We start from the raw sequence: 20,040 nt of genomic DNA on the forward strand, positions 1-20,040 counted from the left end.
TTGACTCTCTATCTTTAAAATTGCGAGCTGTATCTTGATTTCAACAGACAGACAGACGGACGGACGGACGGACATGGTCAAATCGACATAGAATTTTATGCTGATCAATAATATATATACTTTATAGGGTCTCCGACGAATATTTCGATGTGTTACAAACGGAATGAAGAATTTAATTATACCCTCCATATGGTGGAGGGTATAAAAACATTGCTAGAATATTAAAATATAATATGTTTAGAGACAATTTGCTGAATTGTCGCTGATATTTGCCGATATCGATTTTTATCGCAGGTTGGGAAGTAAAGTAAATTTGTGCCAGTCTCTTTACATTTAAATGTGGATTCACATTATTTTTATCTTTCCCAAAGAAACTGCATTACCTTCGAACTGTAGCACAGTGTTGATATTACAAATATTTAACATTGATTAAATGAGTTCAGTATTTTACAAATAATTTGAAGATAATTTTGACAATTACATGATAATTAAGAGTGACAAATACGTCAATCGCTTCCTTTGTTGGACACACAATAATTTACAAAAGCGTTTATATAATGAAGTGTCTTGAACGTTTATTTGAGGAGTCGAAAACGTTTTTAGAAACGAAAAGGAAATAAGCGAAAAAAATGAAAATCATAACATACGGAATAATATTTACCTTTGTGACCTTAGTTCGAGGTGGATTCTATACCAAGGTAAGTTAATGAATATGAGATATTTAAATTTTTGTGAAAGGTTTTAGCCAGTGACCCCATCGGTAATCCTTTCTTTTGCTTATATATTTTATCGTCGTATTGAAAGTACCGATTGTCTTTAATGCAAATTTTCAGAATATTTAAGAATAGGCTCTGAGAAATATTCGTATATTCCTTTATTACATCCCACTTTTCTTCAATTGTAGATAGACCCAAATCTACAGATTCAAAATAAAATATTACATAAATTCAACATTGAAATAAATGACATCGTCAAATATGCAATATTCGGATTTACAAATGTGTTTTTGTTGCTCAATTCTTGTTATATAACAATGTGAAAAGAAAAGTTTTAGTATGTCGAATGGAATTGAATTCGAATCGTATTAGCCGTATTATAATTATTTGTGTTTAAAATGATCATCCATTCATAATGTGAAGCCGTGTTTAATTGAGACTTTTCAATAACCGACCCTATAAAAGTATCAAAATTTACTTTATTTCAATAACTCATATGCGTATGAGTGTTGTCAGCATTTATACGTACTACTGTATCACGCTTTAATTAAATCTAGAGTTTTCATAAAATCGTTTTAAAGGTGCTACAAATAATTGACACTGACAAAAGTTTGACATATCGCTCAAAGAGTGACACATTTCAAAAAATCAAGTTTCGAGAATAAACGCGTTTTAAGTTGCCGATTGAAATTTGACTTTTCCAATTTAAAAAGATTATTACACAAAAACTAAAATAACTAGTTGGATCAGATATCAGTGCTAAATTTCTGTGCAAGATCAAGCATGACTTGAAGTGTTTTAGTGCTTCATAAACTCAAAAAACTTGTTTGATGATTTATGCCGAATTCCAAGAAAATAAGCTGTAACTCGTTGAGTTTTAGAGATATTAACTTGAAAATTGGACACAAGATAAAGTAAAAGTCGTAGAAAAAATAGAAATTGCTAACTCAAAAAACCCATTTTTTGAGTTATGCCACTCCTTGAATAAATGAGCGATATGTATTTGTATATAAATTTTCCATATGGTAATGCCTCTATATCTTTCATTACACTTATATATAGCATTATAATACGTAAAATATATAAAGAAGTGGAATTCGTGGATCAAATTGTGTTGGGCTGGCTGATCGCAGGGCCTAAAAAACAAGCTTTTCTGGTGGTTAATCTCTATTTGAAATATTTTGTTTTTTTTTAGCCTGCAGAATGGTGTAGTGGTGATTTTCTACTCAAAGCTGCTTCGCGTTGTGGTGCTGCCCACGGCACTACAGAAGGTATTATTTATTTAAAAATAAAACTTATTAATAAAGCATAAAATTTTACAAATATTATAAAATTTTAGCCGATTTCCATCAATACATAAATCTAAAACCGGCAACTTCCCAGGCGGCAAAATGTTTTCGGGCATGCATTTTTAATGAGTGTAAATTGGTAAGCATTTATTTTTTTAATCAAAAATATAAAAATTAATTTATATATGGTTTGAAATTTTACTAGTTCAACGGTGATCATACCTTTAGCTCAGATTTGGCTCGGCGCACGGCTGCTTTAACTTCATATGGAAATTTGCAACTTTATAAAATTATGCAAGAGCTTGCCAATATTTGTATACAACATATCAGGACTGGAGAAGATACGTAAGTGAACGATTAAAAAGAGTGTTCTTACTACAATGGTGGACGGAGGTTACACAAACAGTATACATTTAAATTATGCTAATTAATATAAAAAAAACATCGGAGATAAATAATGTAAATTACCTAACATTTTAATAAATGTTTGTATTGCATTTTCTATTTTCAGATGTGATGCCGCTGAAACATTTTTAAAATGTTATGTGTCCAACAGCCCAATTCCAATTACTTTGCAGGCTTTGTTTTAGAAAAGTTTTGAAATTAGGAATCAAAAGATGAATCACCGTGCAATGGATATAGCAAAACATTTCCTAAAATATGTGTGGTGTTGTGTTAAAAAAATAAGTAAATAAATTAATAAAATAAAAATAAAAAATGAAGTCATTGTAAACATATAAGGAGGGTTGGCGTTTTTTTTTTTGGATGATGACTTATAATTTGCTTTTCAAAAAAGTCAGTCTTAATCCCATAGTCGTTGTTCTAATATTTTATTAAAATACTTTAATTTATTAGTGGGGAAAATTGGCGACGCGATAAGAAAGGGAAGACTATAGTTTCGGATCTCGCCACAGACTCTCATCAGTTCCCTTGTTTCCTGTTTTTCAACAAGAAACTTTTTATACCCAAGTGTCAATTGCTCGCTCAAATAGATACGTGTCCAAAGAAACACTTTGGCACTACCTAAAATCGAGCAACTGCACTTGCAAACCAAATCTTTCCCATTGCTATGCGTTCTTTGAGAAAGATACATAACTAATTTGTTGGTATTTTATATATAAATTTATTTCATATATAATTTTATTTAATAAACATTATCTAGATACAAGATTATTAAGATACGACTCATTCTGTATTTAGAGTAATGGAAATGTTGGATGACATCGAACTGTCATCCATCACACCCAATTTAATTTTGGGAGTAATGATAGTTCTGATTTCATTTTGGTCATAAAGCTCAGAAATAGTACAATTTAATTGGCTTATAAGGTAAGTTTTATCGGATTAGCTGATCTTGGCCGGGATTAAGACGTTCACATTTGGACAAATATAAAACGGCGGCAACGGCAAATTTTTCATTGTCGATGATTTAAGGACTATGGTACGTACAGGCAGGCTCAAATCTAGTAAAAACTACTCTACACGAAACTGATGTGAAGGACAGGATGTCGAAGCAGTGTTGCCGAATTTGACGATTTATTTTATTTTGACAATTTTTTGGCCAAAAATTGAAAAATGACGATTTGACGACTTTATGGTCCAAAATGACGATTTTTCACTTAAGCCAGATTTGTATGATAACTAATTTTTGACCAAAGTTTCACTAAAGGCTTTAAGGAAAACAATGTTCCAAGCTCGATTTTATGAGCCTTTGTAATGTTTTATAGCAATTTCCAGACGGGTCTATATTTAGGCACATATCTAGAATGCCGGAACTTTCATAATTTTTTCCTCGCCTTCGAATTATATCAGCTGAAAATGTTCGTTTGGGATTGTTAGTGTATGAAAATCTTCCTTGAAAAGTTTTCGAGATCAAATAGGAATTATATTTATATACATATCGTTGTGAAAAAATCTTAACTTCCTACTAATGCCCTCATTAAGCGGTTTCAGAATGACAGTTTTTATCGATTTCCGAATGCCAACAACCAAAATTTACGTGTACAGACAAACATGTGCGGTCACATTGTGAATCAAGCGATGTTTGAGCTAAGCTGGCAATGTGTACCCCCTTTACCTTGCAGTATTATTGCAAACACGATAACCATAGGGAAAACTATTGTCATGTGAAAGGTGTTTTTAAAGTGAGATTGGGTTGACCAAACTTACTTACTTACTTAGCTGGCCTTTTACAGAACATTTGTTCCATAAGCCGAACTAAGAAAAAGTCTTCAATCCTCTCTGTTTGCTGCCGTATTTTCCCAATCTGGGATATGTAGCTTTCTGATATCTCGTTTGACTTGTTCGATCCAACGAAGCTTTGGCCTTCCAGATCTGCTGGAACCTCCATCCGGCCCGTATTTATACGCCTTTTTAGCGGGTTCATCATCACTCATTCTTATAACATGGCCTAGCCATCGCAATCGTTGTATCTCTATTCGTTCAACTACATTGATGTCATTGTATAGTTGATATAGCTCGTTGTTCATACGACGCCGATATTCGCCGTCAACACAGATTGGCCCGTAGATCTTTCGAAGAATTTTTCTCTCGAACACACCAAGCACTGCCTTATCTGCTTGAGCAAGTACCCATGCTTCGGAACCATACATTAGCACGGGTAGTATCAGTGTTTTGTAAAGTGTTACTTTTGTTTGACGAGAGGTGGCTTTATTTCTAAACTGCTTACTCAGCCCAAAGTAGCATCTGTTAGCCAACACTGTTCTTCTTCGTATTTCACAACTGATGTTATTTGTTGTGTTTATGGCGGTGCCGAGGTAGACGAAGTCCTTTACTACCTCAAAATTGTAGGTACCAACATTCACAGATGGTGCGGGGTTAGTGGACATATTACGCGTCGTTACCATCAACTTGGTTTTTTCGCCGTTTACTGCCAGACCAACTTTAGCAGATTCTCTTTCGACTTTTGCAAAGGTGATGTCAATGGTCGGCATAAGCCAGTAACATATGGCTGTTCGTGTATATCGTTCCATTTCTTTTGACCTTCGCGTCTCGCATGACCTTTTCCAGCAGGATGTTGAATAGATCACACGACAGGCCGTCTCTTTGTCTGAAACCTCTTTTGGTAATAAACTCTTCGGAGAGGTTCTTTCCTATTTTAACTGAGGATCTCGTCTCAGTTAACGTCATTCTACAAAGCCGAATGAGCTTTGCAGGAATACCAAAATCCGACATGGCTTGGAACACCTTTGAACGTATAGGGCTGCTTTATTATCGACGAAAAGATGGAAGGTGTCGATCTGCATTTCTTGGGTCCTTTCCAAGGATTTGTCCCAAGGTAAATATCTGGTCAATGGTGGATTTGCCCGGTCTAAAGCCGCACTGATAGGGTCCAATAATTTCATTGACCATAGGCTTTAGTCTCTCACACAATATGCCAGATACTATCTTATATGCAATTGGAACACACAGTCTTATCACCCTCACGTTCCAATCGTCGGGTACCCATTCTTCCTGCCAGGTGGTGCTAACTACCTGATGCATACACCTTATCAGCGTGTCGCCTCCGGTTTTGAACAGCTCGGCTGGTAGGCCATCTGCACCTGCCGTCTTATTATTCTTCAGCCGGTTTATTGCTGTCCTTACCTCATCCTGGCTGGGCGGTATTCATTCAATACCATCTTCTGGGATTGGATCTGTGGTATCTTCGCCATCTTCACTGCTATCGGATACCAACAGTTTGAAAAAATGTTCTTTCCATATCCTGAGCACACTATCTGTATCAGTTACCAAATTACCTTGTTGGTCTCTACAGGAGGATATGCCTGTACCAAAGCCTTCAGTTTGATGCTTCACTCTTTGGTAGAATTTTCGGATTTCGTTCTGTCTCCTGTACATCTCTATTTGTTCACACTCCCTCTTTTCCATCTCTCTCTTTTTCCTGCGGAAAAGACGTTTCTCCTCTCTCCTTTTCTCCCGATACCTTTCTCGTGGGCTACGCGTTGCTACTGATTGTAAAGTAGCCCTATATGCCGCATTTTTTTCTTCGGTAGCAGCACGGCACTCCTGGTCATACCATGGATTCTTTGGTGGAGGTCTCTGGTATCCAAGTACTGATTTTGCGGCTGTTTGCATGGAGTGGGCAATATTTTGCCATTGTGCTGATATGTTATCGGGACGAGAAGCAATTGGGTCAGTTGAGTGGAATATGCTGTGACTATCTATTGTGTTTGCAGCTTAGCGATGTCCAACTTTCGTGTTGTGTCTGTCCGTGCTTTATTTGCAACGTTTAGACGGGTACGTACTTTTGTTGCAACGAGGTAATGGTCCGAATCTATGTTTGATCCACGGAACGATCGTATATCCAACACGCTCGATGAATGTCTTCCATCTATCACAACGTGATCAATTTGATTTATTGTTCTTTGGTCTGGAGACAGCCAAGTGCCCTTATGAATATCGAGATGCTTAAATCTGGTACTGCTAACTACCATGTTTTTTGACTCTGCGAAGTCTATCAGCCTCATTCCATTGTCTGATGTTTCAGTATGTAGACTGAATTTCCCGACTGTTTGTCCAAAGATATTCTCCTTTCCAATTTTGTCATTAAAATCGCCTAAAACAATTTCAATGTCATGGGCAGGACAACGGTCATATGTTTCTTCTAAGCGCTCGTAGAATATATCTTTGGTCTGTTCGTCCTTGTCTTCAGTGGGAGCATGAGCGCAGATAAAGCTGATGTTGAAGAGTTTTGCTTTTAATCGAATTGTAGCAAGTCTTTCATTCACTGGGGTGAAGCTGGAGACCAGATGTTTTAACCTCTGACCAACTACAAAACCGCAACCAAACTCATGCTTTGTATCATTGCAGCTATAATACAGTGCGTCACCTTTAGGTGTTGTTGTGACATCTTTCCCAGTCCATCGTATTTCCTATATGTCAGTAATGTCGGCCTTGTACTTTTCAAGTACATCTGCCAGCGCGTAAACTTCACCTTCTCTATAAAGAGTGCGAACATTCCAGGTGCAGATTCGCAGATCATGGTCCTTAAAACGTTTGCGGGGGTCGTCATCTTTAGAGGGGTTTGTTTTTCTTTTCTTTCGTTTTTTCATAGTAGGCTGCTTTTTTCAAGGGGGGGGGGGGGGGATGGGGGTGGTTACTAGCCCGTCGCCCAAACCCAAGTTTTTAACGTTCTTATGGGTGAACGCGCGGCACATGTTAGCTCACTACCTTTAACGGGTGTTAAAGGCAGTTCCCCAGGTGACACCACGGGGAGGTCAGTGTCCACTTGAGATGGGAGAGGGACCAAGATAAATCCTGGACTTTACCATGTTAAAGCCGGTCAGGACGGTTCCTTGGTATCTTTCATCCCCTACGTCACCACACTATCAGCGAAAAAAGCGCAATAAACCCAATGTGTTCTTGCTTGGCACGGCGGTGCCGATGTTTTTCGGATATTTACACACATACGACACAAATGCCAAGAAAGAGCGTAACAAAGAGAACAAATGATTTGATTTGTTGTTGTTCAGCACCGTGTTTGACTTACCAGTTTACTAATACATTTGCAATAATTGTGTTTTCTACGATACATTCTCACTTTAGTCGTTCTCTTCTTGGTCACCTATGAATTAAACCTAGTTTTGGATTATGTTGACGATTTTTGATTATTTTCCAAATTTTGTTGACGATTTGACGATTTCCGATCAAAAACTGTTGGCAACGCTAGGCCGAAGTCTTTGTGGTCGACAGGAAGCCGATGTCCAGTACCAATATGGATGTGTTCAGTTGGTTACATCCGCATCCACTACCCTCAGACATCAGTGAGAGGGACTACGACAGGGACTATGTTGCTGCATGCTACGTGAACACAGCCCCAAGTGAGTCGTCGTCGTCAGAATACGAGACACCCCCGCAGTCCCCCCAACAACAGCCGCACATGCAGCACTTAACACCAGTCGTTGCTGTTCCAATCCTTAAAATGCAACCTTTTTGCAAATTAATTGCAATGGGCCAGAAGGAAATGGTGTAGTTTATGAGCCAAAGGAAATTATGATCACGTCGGCCCAATAAACGAAGCTCAACAACAACTTTAGCTCTAAAAGCCCTAACTGGAAGCAAATGAGGGAAAGAAAAAGAAACTATTGTGACAATCTACGAAGTCATATGTCGCCCACTACTTTACTATGCGGCTCCAGTCTGTACACCTACTATTAGTGAGACAAAATGAAGGAAGCTCCAAACTGTCTCAGACACTCTAAAACGTTTAAATACTACCTGCACCATGAGTGCCAGAAAATACTCAAAAATCCTCACCAAATAACCTCAATTGAAATGCCTTTCCCCAAATCATTCTAACCACCTCACGTTCGTGAAACTTCCTTCAGAAAGCCCCACATCAGGTGGGACTTTAGGAAGGACAAACACAATTGCCCCCTCTAAATACACATAATAAAGCAACACTCAAACGAGCAATAAACCAACCTGACACAGATGCAGTCCTAGATGCTATAGATGCATACTCCTATAGGAATGTCCTTGACCATAGGTCTCCTTCAATTAATTAATGAGGAGGAAACCAAATTACCAAAAGAGACCAGATGACTTTTCTTACACAAAAGTTCACCGGAGATGACTTTTCCTATACAAAAGTTCACCGGAGATGACATTTTCTATACAAAAGTTCACTGGAGATGACATTTCCTATACAAAAGTTCACCGGAGATGACTTCTCCTATACAAAAGTTCACCGGAGATGACTTTTTCTATACAAAAGTTCACCGGAGATGACTTTTCCTATACAAAAGTTCACCGGAGATGACTTTTCCTATACAAAAGTTCACCGGAGATGACTTTTTCTATAAAAAAGTTCACCGGAGATGACATTTCCTATACAAAAGTTCACCGGAGATGACTTTTCCTATACAAAAGTTCACCGGACATGACGTTTCCTATACAAAAGTTCACCGCAGATGACTTTTCCTACACAAAAGTTCACCAGAGATGACTTTTTCTATACAAAAGTTCACCGGAGATGACTTTTCCTATACAAAAGTTCACCGGAGATGACTTTTCCTATACAAAAATTCACCAGAGATGACTTTTCCTATACAAAAGTTCACCGGAGATAACTTTTCCTATACAAAAGTTAACCGGAGATAACTTTTCCTATACAAAAATTCACCAGAGATGACTTTTCCTATACAAAAGTTCACCGGAGATGACTTTTCCTATGCAAAAGTTCACCCTAGATAACTTTTCCTATACAAAAGTTCACCGGAGATGACTTTTCCTCTACAAAAGTTCACCGGATATGACTTTTCCTATACAAAAGTTCACCGGATATGACTTTTCCTATACAAAAGTTCACCGGAGATGACTTTTCCTATACAAAAGTTCACCGGAGATGACTTTTCCTATACAAAAGTTAACCGGTGATGACTTTTCCTATACAAAAGTTCACCAGAGATGACTTTTCCTATACAAAAGTTCACCGGATATGACTTTTCCTATACAAAAATTCACCGGAGATGACTTTTCCTATACAAAAGTTCACCGGAGATGACTTTTCCTATACAAAAGTTCACCGGATATGACTTTTCCTATACAAAAATTCACTGGAAATGACTTTTCCTATACAAAAATTCACCGGAAATGACTTTTCCTATACAAAAGTTCACCGGAGATGACTTTTCCTATACAAAAGTTCACCGGAGATGACTTTTCCTATACAAAAGTTCACCGGAGATGAATTTTCCTATGCAAAAGTTCACCCTAGATAACTTTTCCTATACAAAAGTTCACCAGAGATGACTTTTCCTATACAAAAGTTAACCGGAGATGACTTTTCCTATACAAAAATTCATCAGAGATGACTTTTCCTATACAAAGTTCACCGGAGATGAATTTTCCTATGCAAAAGTTCACTCTAGATAACTTTTCCTATACAAAAGTTCACCGGAGATGACTTTTCCTCTACAAAAGTTCACCGGATATGACTTTTCCTATACAAAAGTTCACCAGAGATGACGTTTCCTATACAAAAGTTCACCGGAGATGACTTTTCCTATACAAAAGTTCACCGGAGATGACTTTTCCTATACAGAAGTTCACCGGAGATAATTTTTCCTATACAAAAGTTCACCGGAGATGACTTTTCCTATACAAAAGTTCACGGAGATGGCTTTTCGTATACAAAAGTTCACCGGAGATGACTTTTCCTATACAAAAGTTCACCAGAGATGATTTTTCCTATACAAAAGATCACCAGAGATGATTTTTCCTATACAAAAGTTCACCAGAGATGATTTTTCCTATACATAAGATCACCAGAGATGACTTTTCCTATACAAAAATTCACTGGAAATGAATTTTCCTATACAAAAATTCACCGGAAATGACTTTTCCTATACAAAAGTTCACCGGAGATGACTTTTCCTATACAAAAGTTCACCGGAGATGACTTTTCCTATACAAAAGTTCACCGGAGATGACTTTTCCTATACAAAAGTTCACCGGAGATGGCTTTTCCTATACAAAAGTTCAACGGAGATGACTTTTCCTATACAAAAGTTCACCAGAGATGACTTTTCCTATACAAAAGTTCACCGGAGGTGACTTTTCCTATACAAAAGTTCAACGGAGATGACTTTTCCTATACAAAAGTTCATCGGAGTTGACTTTTCCTATACAAAAACTCACCGGAGATGACTTTTCCTATACAAAAGTTCACCAGAGATGAATTTTCCTATACAAAAGTTCACCGGAGATGACTTTTCCTATACAAAAGTTCACCGGAGATGAATAGCTATCTATACCTCCTAAACCCCTGAGATTATAACGAGAGTGCCCAAACCGTAAACACTCTCCCCAAATCACCAGGTATCTCTTCATGTGCCCACAAATACAGCACTGACACCTGAGTCGCTCTATTCCTTGGGTTGGATGTGAATATGTAAAATGTCCAACTTAGTTTTAAATTTTCTTTTTTTTCGTTCTCTTTATTTTCTTTCTTCTCTGCAAACATACATACGTGGAAAACCCTGTAAGGAAAAAACTGTAGATTATAGCGTACTGATGGCTACAGCGAGCTGAGTCTGCACCAGTCTGTTCAATACAGACCTATCTCGCTTGACCCTGCCTCTACTGACCCTCACATGGGCAGCAGTCAGGTGTGGAACTGTCGAGATTATAGACCCAAAATTAGCCCGCTTTCGGATGTTCATAACCGTCGGGTCTTGGTGGACTTTAATGCCAATCAGAGTTGTGTCGTTCTGTCCTCGGCAATGTGCAGAGGGGTATATTTCTGGCTGAGCCGATTGATAGCTCAATGAAGACGCCACTACCAGAATTAGCGGAGAGTGTAACAGTTCTCCAGATCGTGTCACCTGGTCTGACAATGACGTCACCTGAGTCAGACTATCTCCCCATAATTGTCTCTAGCAGCAGACCGCCGATTTCACCACCACTGAATGCCAATTGCTCTAGTTTCAGACAGTTCAATAATATCCGCTTCAGGGATCTGCCCAAACCTTATGATATTCGGGTAGCAGAAAGGACGTTCAGAGACATCACAACCGCTGCAGCCGCTCGCAATATACCTATTGGTGGAATACTCGAAGTGGGACCAAATTTTGCAGCAGAGACGACGGGATTAACAGTGACCTCAGGCACTGAAGAATTGTAACATTGGAGCCAGAATAAGTATATGGTGGGCAGCGGTTAAGTCACTTTCGAACCCTGGAAAGAAAGAAGATAGGACCACAGTTACGTTTGGCGACGTTACGCTGATTGATCCGAAGAGGTGAATGACAGGGCAAAGAGAAGAGTACTACGTCGCATTAGATCTCTTCTGGCCGAGGATGAATCACCACAATTTACAATGGATGATGTTGCGAATGTCATCAGGAACGCTAAATTATCCAAAGCGTTGGGCCCTGATGGAATCCACATGGTAATGTTGAAACGGCTGGATGAGCCGGGAGTCAAGTATCTCACCAAAGTTCTCAACTTGTTGCTAGACATCTACATCGATCTCGAAGTCTGGAAAATGGGCAAGTTGGTTCCGCTATTGAAGACAGGAAAGAATGGCGAGCAAAGATGAATGTACGATTCATCTTTGCTCGCACAGACCGATTTCGTTTTTGTGGTCCATAGTAAAAGCCCTTGAGGCTTTAGTCCTCCCCAGTGTTAGAAATAGCTATGCAATTGCCGATCATCAGCATGGATTAGGTAAGCAGCACACCGCTGCACGCCATCTCCACGCATATTAGTCGAGGAATCAACCAGAGCAAGCCGTGCCATAGAAAAATTATTAACAAAAGCAGACCAACCTCCACCCAACTTTGAAACGTTGGAAAATCAGTTATATGTGTGTGTATGAACGGCAGTCATACAAGGGAACAAGAACTTTCAGACCGGTAGAGCGAAACAGGGAGTTTCCCAAGGTAGGGTGATATCTCCGGAACTGTTTAACCTCTACCTCTCCCGTATTCTGTCCCCTCTGCAGATGGCCTCGAGACCGTAACGTATGCGGACGATTGTACGATCTTGGCATCAGGTACCTTCTCTTATGCCACTTGTGAATTGCTGAACTCCTACTTGGTTGATCTTACCAGCCTTTTCCACGCGAGGAATATGCAAATATCTGCCACTAAATCTACGGCCACTTTGTTCACCACATGGACGGCAGAGGTGAGAACTAAGTTCAATGTCATGGTCCATGCTATCTAAATTCCGACCACCAACTACCCCAATATCCTAGGAGTGACATTCGACAGAATGTTCATGTGGTCTGCGCATACCTAAGTTATATGCGTCAAGCTGAGATGTAAGAACAAGGTTCTCAAGTCCCTAGCCGGCAGCACTTGGGGAGCAGATAAAGAAACCTTGTTGATCAAATATAATGTGATAGGACGGTCTGGCGCCGCAGTATGGCCCTCAAATAGAAGTGCAACGCGATGGAAAAATATTTAAACCTGTCAAATCGCCCGGAGAACAGCAGCAGGATGCCTCCTCATGACTCCAGTGGACCATCCACATGACGAGGCAAATATTCTTTCAGTACAGCGACACAATCCCATGCTTTGAGAACCGTTCTAATCATCGTATGGTGGGTAGGATCCCCCAACCAATGCATGTCAGAAGAGATATTGATGAGTTAGAAAGAGTGGTTCAACGTTACAAGAGAGAAGCGCTAGACCAACTAGCATTCACACGGATGTAGTCACACATGCCATAAACAATTATCGTGTGAATGCGGTCCACGGAGAACATCTCCCATCTATCGCAGTTGGGAGCGTCAGCTGCAACGACAAACCAGAGTATTTTTGGCTCGACTACGCTCGATATGATGCAGCCGTCTGAATTCCTATAGGGCGAGGATCGATGGCACCATGCACAACATTTGCCCAGCATGAGGCATAGGCTAGCACGACACACCTTTTCACTACCCTGCTAATCCTACTCAAAAAACACTAGTAGCTTTCGGGTTACAACCCAACGAAGTAGCCACTTTCCTATAACTGGAGGTAGACCCAGAGTCAGATTAAGCTGGACAAGAAAGAAAGGAGATAATTTCGGCAGGACCGAACTTTTTATCCCTCCTATTGGAATATTTTATTTTGAAAGTTCTAAGCTCTTCCGTCAATGAGGGACACCACTTTCATTAACCAAGGTTTAATACCAATGAGACATCGATACCAGGAAGCATGAACTACTCCACAGAAAACATAATAACGCTGTAAACAGGACCACTACGAACAACATCGGTATACATATCCGAAGGATTTGTTCGAAGCCTAAACAGTATTTAGATACAAATGTTGAACTTTTGCGGGGAAGGTACCCTAAGAGGAGGACCGATATGGGTAATATTAGAAGTTAAACTAAATTTGGGCAAAATATTAGGAGATCTAAAGTTTGGACCAAATTGGTTGCTTCGTTCAAGGGATATCGGCCATACCATGTTAGGGACATTTTTGTAAATATTGGGGTGGAAGTACCGGAAGTTTTGGACCGGTATTGTTCATCTTCGAACTGAAACTAAGTTTGGACAAAATATGACGAAGGCCAAATTTTGGACGGAAGCGGTTGATCAGTTCGAGAGATCAGTTCGTGCTCTCCAGCCACTAGGTATGGTGTCATAGGTATTGTATACACCTTTCGGGCTGTTTTCGCAAGAAATATGCACTTGCCCCCGAAAAAAACTTTTACCGTCGTAATTGAGGCAGCGGATGCAAGTTGCTTCAATAAAAATTAAAGTGATTTGAGAGCAGGTCTTAAAGTGAATTTATACGAAATTTTGTGTAGGAGGTACCAGTAGCAGTGGACAAATATAGTCCACATTCGAAACCGATCTATATCTGATAGATATATTAGGATGTGTAAAGTATGGACCAAATCAGTCACTCCCTTCAAGAGTTATCGTGCGCACAATTTTTCCGAACATTTTTGAACTTTTGTGGGGGAGGTACCTGAAGGAATGAACAGATATGGCCTATCATCGAACTTAAACTAAGGTTGGACAAAATATTACTAAGGCCAAATTTTGGACCGAATCGTCAGATCCGTTCGAGAGTTATCTAGCACTCCAACCGCTACACAAGGTGTCATATGGTTTTTTTTTGCACCTTTCAGTCTATTTTCTCAGGAAGTATGGACTTGCCTCTGATGATACTTGTACCGTCGTATGAGGGGAAGTAAATACAATTTGCTACAATAAAAATCAAAGCGATTTCAGAGCAGTTTCTAAACTGAACTTTTTCGAAATTTTGTGTGGGAGGTACCAGAAGCAATGGACCGATTTCAACTAAGACTGGTAGAAATTTCATGATGTGAAAAGTATGGATCAAACCGGTTACTCCCTTGAAGAGTTATCGTGCGAACAAATGTTTCGAACATTTTCGAACTTTTGTGGGAAGTTACCGGAAGGAGTGGACGGATATAACCCATCTTCGAACTTAAACTAAGTTTAAACAAAATATTACGAAAGCCAATTTTTGGAGCGAATCGGTTGATCCATATGAGGTTTATCGTGCGCTTCAGCCAGCCAGACAGACGGACGGACTTTGCTAATTCAACTCCAAATTGTCTGAAACGGATTTCGTCCAAACATACTTGGGGTCTAAACCCTTTATTTCGATGAGACACATTTTGCCTCTTTGAACAAACAAAACAGCGGTGTTCCTTTTGTTGTACAGTCGAGAATAGAGCGCGTTCTATTCGTAAAAGAATGCACATGTATGCCCATGTCACTTTGATGGAATGACATTTTTTTTGCATGGTTCACACCATGTGTGACACCGGATAATCATGTATTTTATGTAGACATGTATGTATTTTAATTAGGAATGAATTAATTAAAGATTAACTGTAATTTTTGTGGAAAACCTTTTTACAAAATGTAATTTTAATAAATCCAACAAATATCAAAAAATATCTGCCGCCACATCTTAAACAAAGCTTAATTTATTTTTCGTGTAAAAAAATTACAGCTACAATATCAATGACCTTTAATTTTACAATACTAACCTGCTAATAATAATAATGAGTCAAAGCGTGTGAAGTATTTTATGAATATAAGAAGAGCGCTCGAAATCAAATGCACACTTATTGTTGTGGCAGTACTTTTAAGGGATAAATCAGGACAAGGCATCGACGGTAGTACAGCATTATGAAGACAACAATTGGAATTATTTTGATTTATATTATTTATAATGTTAATTTCTCGGTGGCTTTAAAACCGGTAGGTTTAAGTGATTATTATTTTTATTATACGAAATTTATTTTCAGAATGACTGGTGCAGCGGAGAATTTTTACAAAATTCCTTGAAACGTTGTGGTCAAATACATGGTGCCACAGCAGGTAAGTGATGCAAGGGAATTTTAATTGTAATTTCCAAATTAAAATAATTTTTATTTATTTGTTTCAGCGGATTATTATGACTATAGATATTTGAAACCGGCTAGAAATTATCAAATGAAATGTTACAGAGCATGCCAATTTATTGATTGTAAAGCGGTAGGTATTTAAAGGATAAGAATATATGAGTATACTTACTTACTTAGCTGGCCCATTACTGAACATTTGTTCCATAGGCCGAACTAAGACAAGATCTCCATTCCTCTCTATTTGTTGCTTCGCGCTCTGGAATACCGCGCCTTTTCATCTCATCATCCACTTGTTTGCGCCATCTATTCCTTGGCCTGCCAATTCTGCGTGCACCGCCAAGCGGTCCGTATTTATACGCCTTTTTAGCGGGTTCATCATCGCTCATTCTTATGATATGGCCTAGCCAATGCAATCGCTGCATCTAGATACGTTTGACAATATTGATGTCGTTGTATAGCAGATACAGTTCGTGGTTCATGCGACGTCGATATTCACCGTCAACGCTAATTGGTCCGTAGATCTTTCGAAGAATTTTTCTCTCAAACACACCAAGCACTGCCATGTCTGCTTTCGCAAGTACCCAGGCTTCGGAGCCATACATCAGCACGGGTAGTATCAGTGTTTTGTATAGTGTTATTTTTGTTTGACGAGATGTGGCTTTGTTTTTAAACTGCTTACTTAAACCAAAGTAGCATCTGTTGGCCAATACAATTCTTCTTTTTATTTCACAACTGATGTCGTTTGTTGGGTTTACGGAGGTGCCGAGGTATACGAAGTCTTTTACTACCTCAATATTATAGGAACCAACTTCCACAGTAGGTCCGAGCTTAATGGACGCATTGCGCGTCGACATCATCAACTTGGTCTTCTCACCGTTTACCGCCAGACCCACTTTAGCAGATTCTCCTTCAACCTTTATAAAGGTATCAGTTACTTCTTTTACTGATCGGCCCATAATGTCTATATCATCAGCATAAGCAAGTAACATGTGACTATTGGTGTAGATTGTGCCACTTCTTTTGACGTTTGCCTCTCGTATAACCTTTTCCAGCAGGATGTTGAAGAGATCACACGAAAGGCTGTCTCCTTGTCTGAAACCTCTTTTGGTACCAAACTCTTCGGAGAGGTTCTTTCCTATTTTAACTGAGGACCTCGTGTCAGTCAGAGTCATTTTACAAAGCCGGATGAGCTTTGCGGGGATACCAAATTCAGACATGGCTTGGAATACCTTTGAACGCAGCGGGCTGTCGAAGGCTGCTTTATAATCGACAAAAAGGTGGTAGGTGTCGATCTGCATATCTTGGGTCTTCTCCAGGATTTGCCGCAGGGTAAATATCTGGTCAATGGTGGACTTGCCAGGTCTAAAGCCGCATTGGTATGGTCCAATTATCCATAGGCCCATAGGCTTTAGTCGTTCGCACAATATCCCTGACACGATCTTGTAGGCAATAGGGAGTAGACTTATGCCCCTATATTTTGAGCATACAGTCTTATCTCCCTTCTTGTGGACGGGGCACAGGATACTCAGGTTCCAATCGTTGGGTACTCGTTCTTCCTGCCAGATGGTGCTAACTAGCTGATGAATACACCTTATCGGCGTGTCGCCTCCGGTTTTGAACAGCTCTGCTGGTAAGCCATCGGCCCCTGCTGCCTTATTATTCTTCAGCCGATTTATTGCTGTCCTTACCTCATCTTGGCTGGACGGTATATATTCAATACCATCTTCTGGGATTGGCACTGTGGTATCTTCGTCGTCTTCGCTGCTATTGGATACCAACAGATTTGAAAAATGTTCTTTCCATATCCTGACTACAATATCTGTATCAGTTACCAAATTACCTTGCTGGTCTCTACAGGAGGATGTGCCTGTACCAAAGCCATCAGTTTGATGCTTGACTATTTGGTAGAATTTTCGGACTTAATTCTGGCTCCGGTACATCTCGATTTTTTTCACACTCCAGCTTTTCCGTCTCTCTCTTTTTCCTGCGGAAAAGACGTTTCTCCTCTCTCCTTTTCTCCCTGTATCTCTCTCGTGCGCTACGCGTTGCTACGGATTGTAAAGTAGCCCTATATGCCGCATTTTTCTCTTCGGTGGCAGCACGACACTCCTGATCATACCATGGATTCCTTGGTGGAGGTCTCTGGTATCCAAGTATGGATTTTGCGGCTGTTTGCATGAAGTAGGCAATGCTTTGCCATTGCGCTGATATGCTATCGGGATGAGGAGTGCTTTGGTTAAGCAATTGGGCTAGTTGAGTGAAATATGCTGTGGAATATGCTGTGGCTATCTGTTGTGATTGCAGCTTACCGATGTCTAACTTTCGTGTTGTGTCTGTTCGTACTTTGTTTGCTACGTTTAAGCGGGTGCGTACCTTTGCTGCAACAAGGTAGTGGTCCGAATCAATGTTTGCGCCTCGGAACGATCGTACATCCAACACGCTCGATGAATGTCTTCCATCTATCACAACATGATCAATTTGATTTCTCGTTTTCTGATCTGGAGACAGCCAGGTGCCCTTATGAATATCGAGATGATTAAATCTGGTACTGCTAACTACCATGTTTTTGCAGCTGCAAAGTCTATCAGCCTCATACCATTGTCAGATGTTTCACTGTGGAGACTGAATTTCCCGACTGTTGGGCCAAAGATATTCTCCTTTCCAATTTTGGCATTAAAATCGCCTAGAATGATTTTAATGTCATGGGCAGGGCAACGTCATATGTTTCTTCTAAGCGCTCGTAAAATATATCTTTGGTCTGTTCGTCCTTTTCTTCAGTGGGAGCATGAACGCAAATAAAGCTAATGTTGAAAAATGTTGCTTTTATTCGAATTGCAGCAAGTCTTTCATTCACTGGGTTGAAGCTGGATACAAGATGTTTAAGTCTCCGACTAACTACGAATCCGCAACCAAACTCATGCTTTACGTCATGGCAGCTATAATACAGTGCGCCACCTTTAGGTGTTGTTGTGACGCCTTTCCCAATCCATCGTATTTCCTGTATGGCAGTAATATCGGCCTTGTACTTTTCAAGTACGTCTGCCAATGCGAAGACTGCACCTTCTCTATAAAGAGTGCGAACATTCCAGGTGCAGATTCGGAGATCATGGTCCTTAAAACGTTTGCGGGGTTCGTCAACTTTAGAGGGGTTTGTTTTTCTTTTCTTTCGTTTTTTCATAGTAGGCTGTTTTTTCTAGGGCTAACGTTCTTATGGGTGAACGCGCGGCACATGTCAGCTCACTACCTTTAACGGGTGTTAAAGGCAGCTTCCCAGGTGATACCACGGGGAGGTCAGTGTCCACTTGGGATGAAAGAGGGACCAAGATAAATCCTGGGCTTTGCCATGTTAAAACCGGTCAGGACCGTTGCTTGGTATCTTCCATCCCCTACGTCACCCAATATATGAGAATGTATTTAACATTTCATAGTCGAAATAATCAAGAAATGACGCGAAGTCGCTCATTTAGTGTAATACGCGGGTGTACTTAACATTGCACCACGGTGACACACCATATCTCTTTAATGTATATTGATATATTCAATGTTTTTCATTTACTTCTTCTTTCCCCCCAGTATAATAGCGATGGTAGCTTTGCAGCTAATGCCGCCGAAACCGCCGCATTTACCGTTACCCGTAAAAATCCTTATCTCTGGAGTCAGGCTATAGATGTGGCCAATTACTGTATCAGATCCTTGCCGGAAATTACATTCCAGTATGCCCATAAAAGCTATAATGTGTAAGTATGAAATGGCAAAGAGAGTGGCGCCCAACGTTGCAGTAAAAAGGGAACATAATACAAATATCTTTCCGTTTTGCAGTTGCGATAAAACCGAAGACTTTATACAATGTGTCCGAGCAAATCTACCACATGGATCATCATTTGAAGGACTATTTTAAATGAAATGATAAAATGTAGTTGTTGTGTTTTGCTGGTGGAAAGTAATAAAAAAAACAACAAAAAGAATTTTATAACTTTTTGTTTTTATTTTTATTGAAAAAGGGGGAGCATTCGTCTCGATCATAATTTGTCTCTAGGGTACCTGAAGACGGATATGAGAGTTGCTTAGTCACTATATTTTGCCTTTATCAAGGGATGTAACTAGCGAGACTTAATTGGAACAGAACAAATCACCTGCAGTTGGAAATACTCCATTCCTCGCTAATGAAGATGTAGGAATGAAAA

General features: G+C 39.7%; 2 protein-coding genes across 2 annotated transcripts; both read left to right on the top strand.

Moving 5' to 3' along the window:
• Positions 1-595: 595 nt before the first annotated feature.
• LOC141396763 (general odorant-binding protein 28a-like) lies at positions 596-2,631 on the top strand. The gene is made up of 5 exons (XM_073972401.1): positions 596-698; positions 1,912-1,987; positions 2,056-2,144; positions 2,211-2,350; positions 2,517-2,631. The coding sequence occupies exons 1-5, from the start codon at positions 630-632 to the stop codon at positions 2,593-2,595; spliced, it is 453 nt and encodes a 150-aa protein (XP_073828502.1). The 5' UTR covers positions 596-629; the 3' UTR covers positions 2,596-2,631.
• A 13,007-nt stretch (positions 2,632-15,638) lies between these two features.
• LOC141398136 (uncharacterized) lies at positions 15,639-19,754 on the top strand. Its single transcript, XM_073975368.1, has 5 exons — positions 15,639-15,710; positions 15,758-15,830; positions 15,898-15,986; positions 19,430-19,593; positions 19,676-19,754. Exons 1-5 carry the CDS (start codon positions 15,639-15,641, stop codon positions 19,752-19,754), a joined length of 477 nt encoding a protein of 158 aa, XP_073831469.1.
• Positions 19,755-20,040: the final 286 nt, after the last annotated feature.

The sequence above is a fragment of the Musca autumnalis genome, unplaced genomic scaffold, assembly GCF_047663935.1.
Source record: "Musca autumnalis isolate F117 unplaced genomic scaffold, ASM4766393v1 scaffold_3, whole genome shotgun sequence".
Classification (NCBI taxonomy): Eukaryota; Metazoa; Arthropoda; class Insecta; order Diptera; family Muscidae; genus Musca; species Musca autumnalis.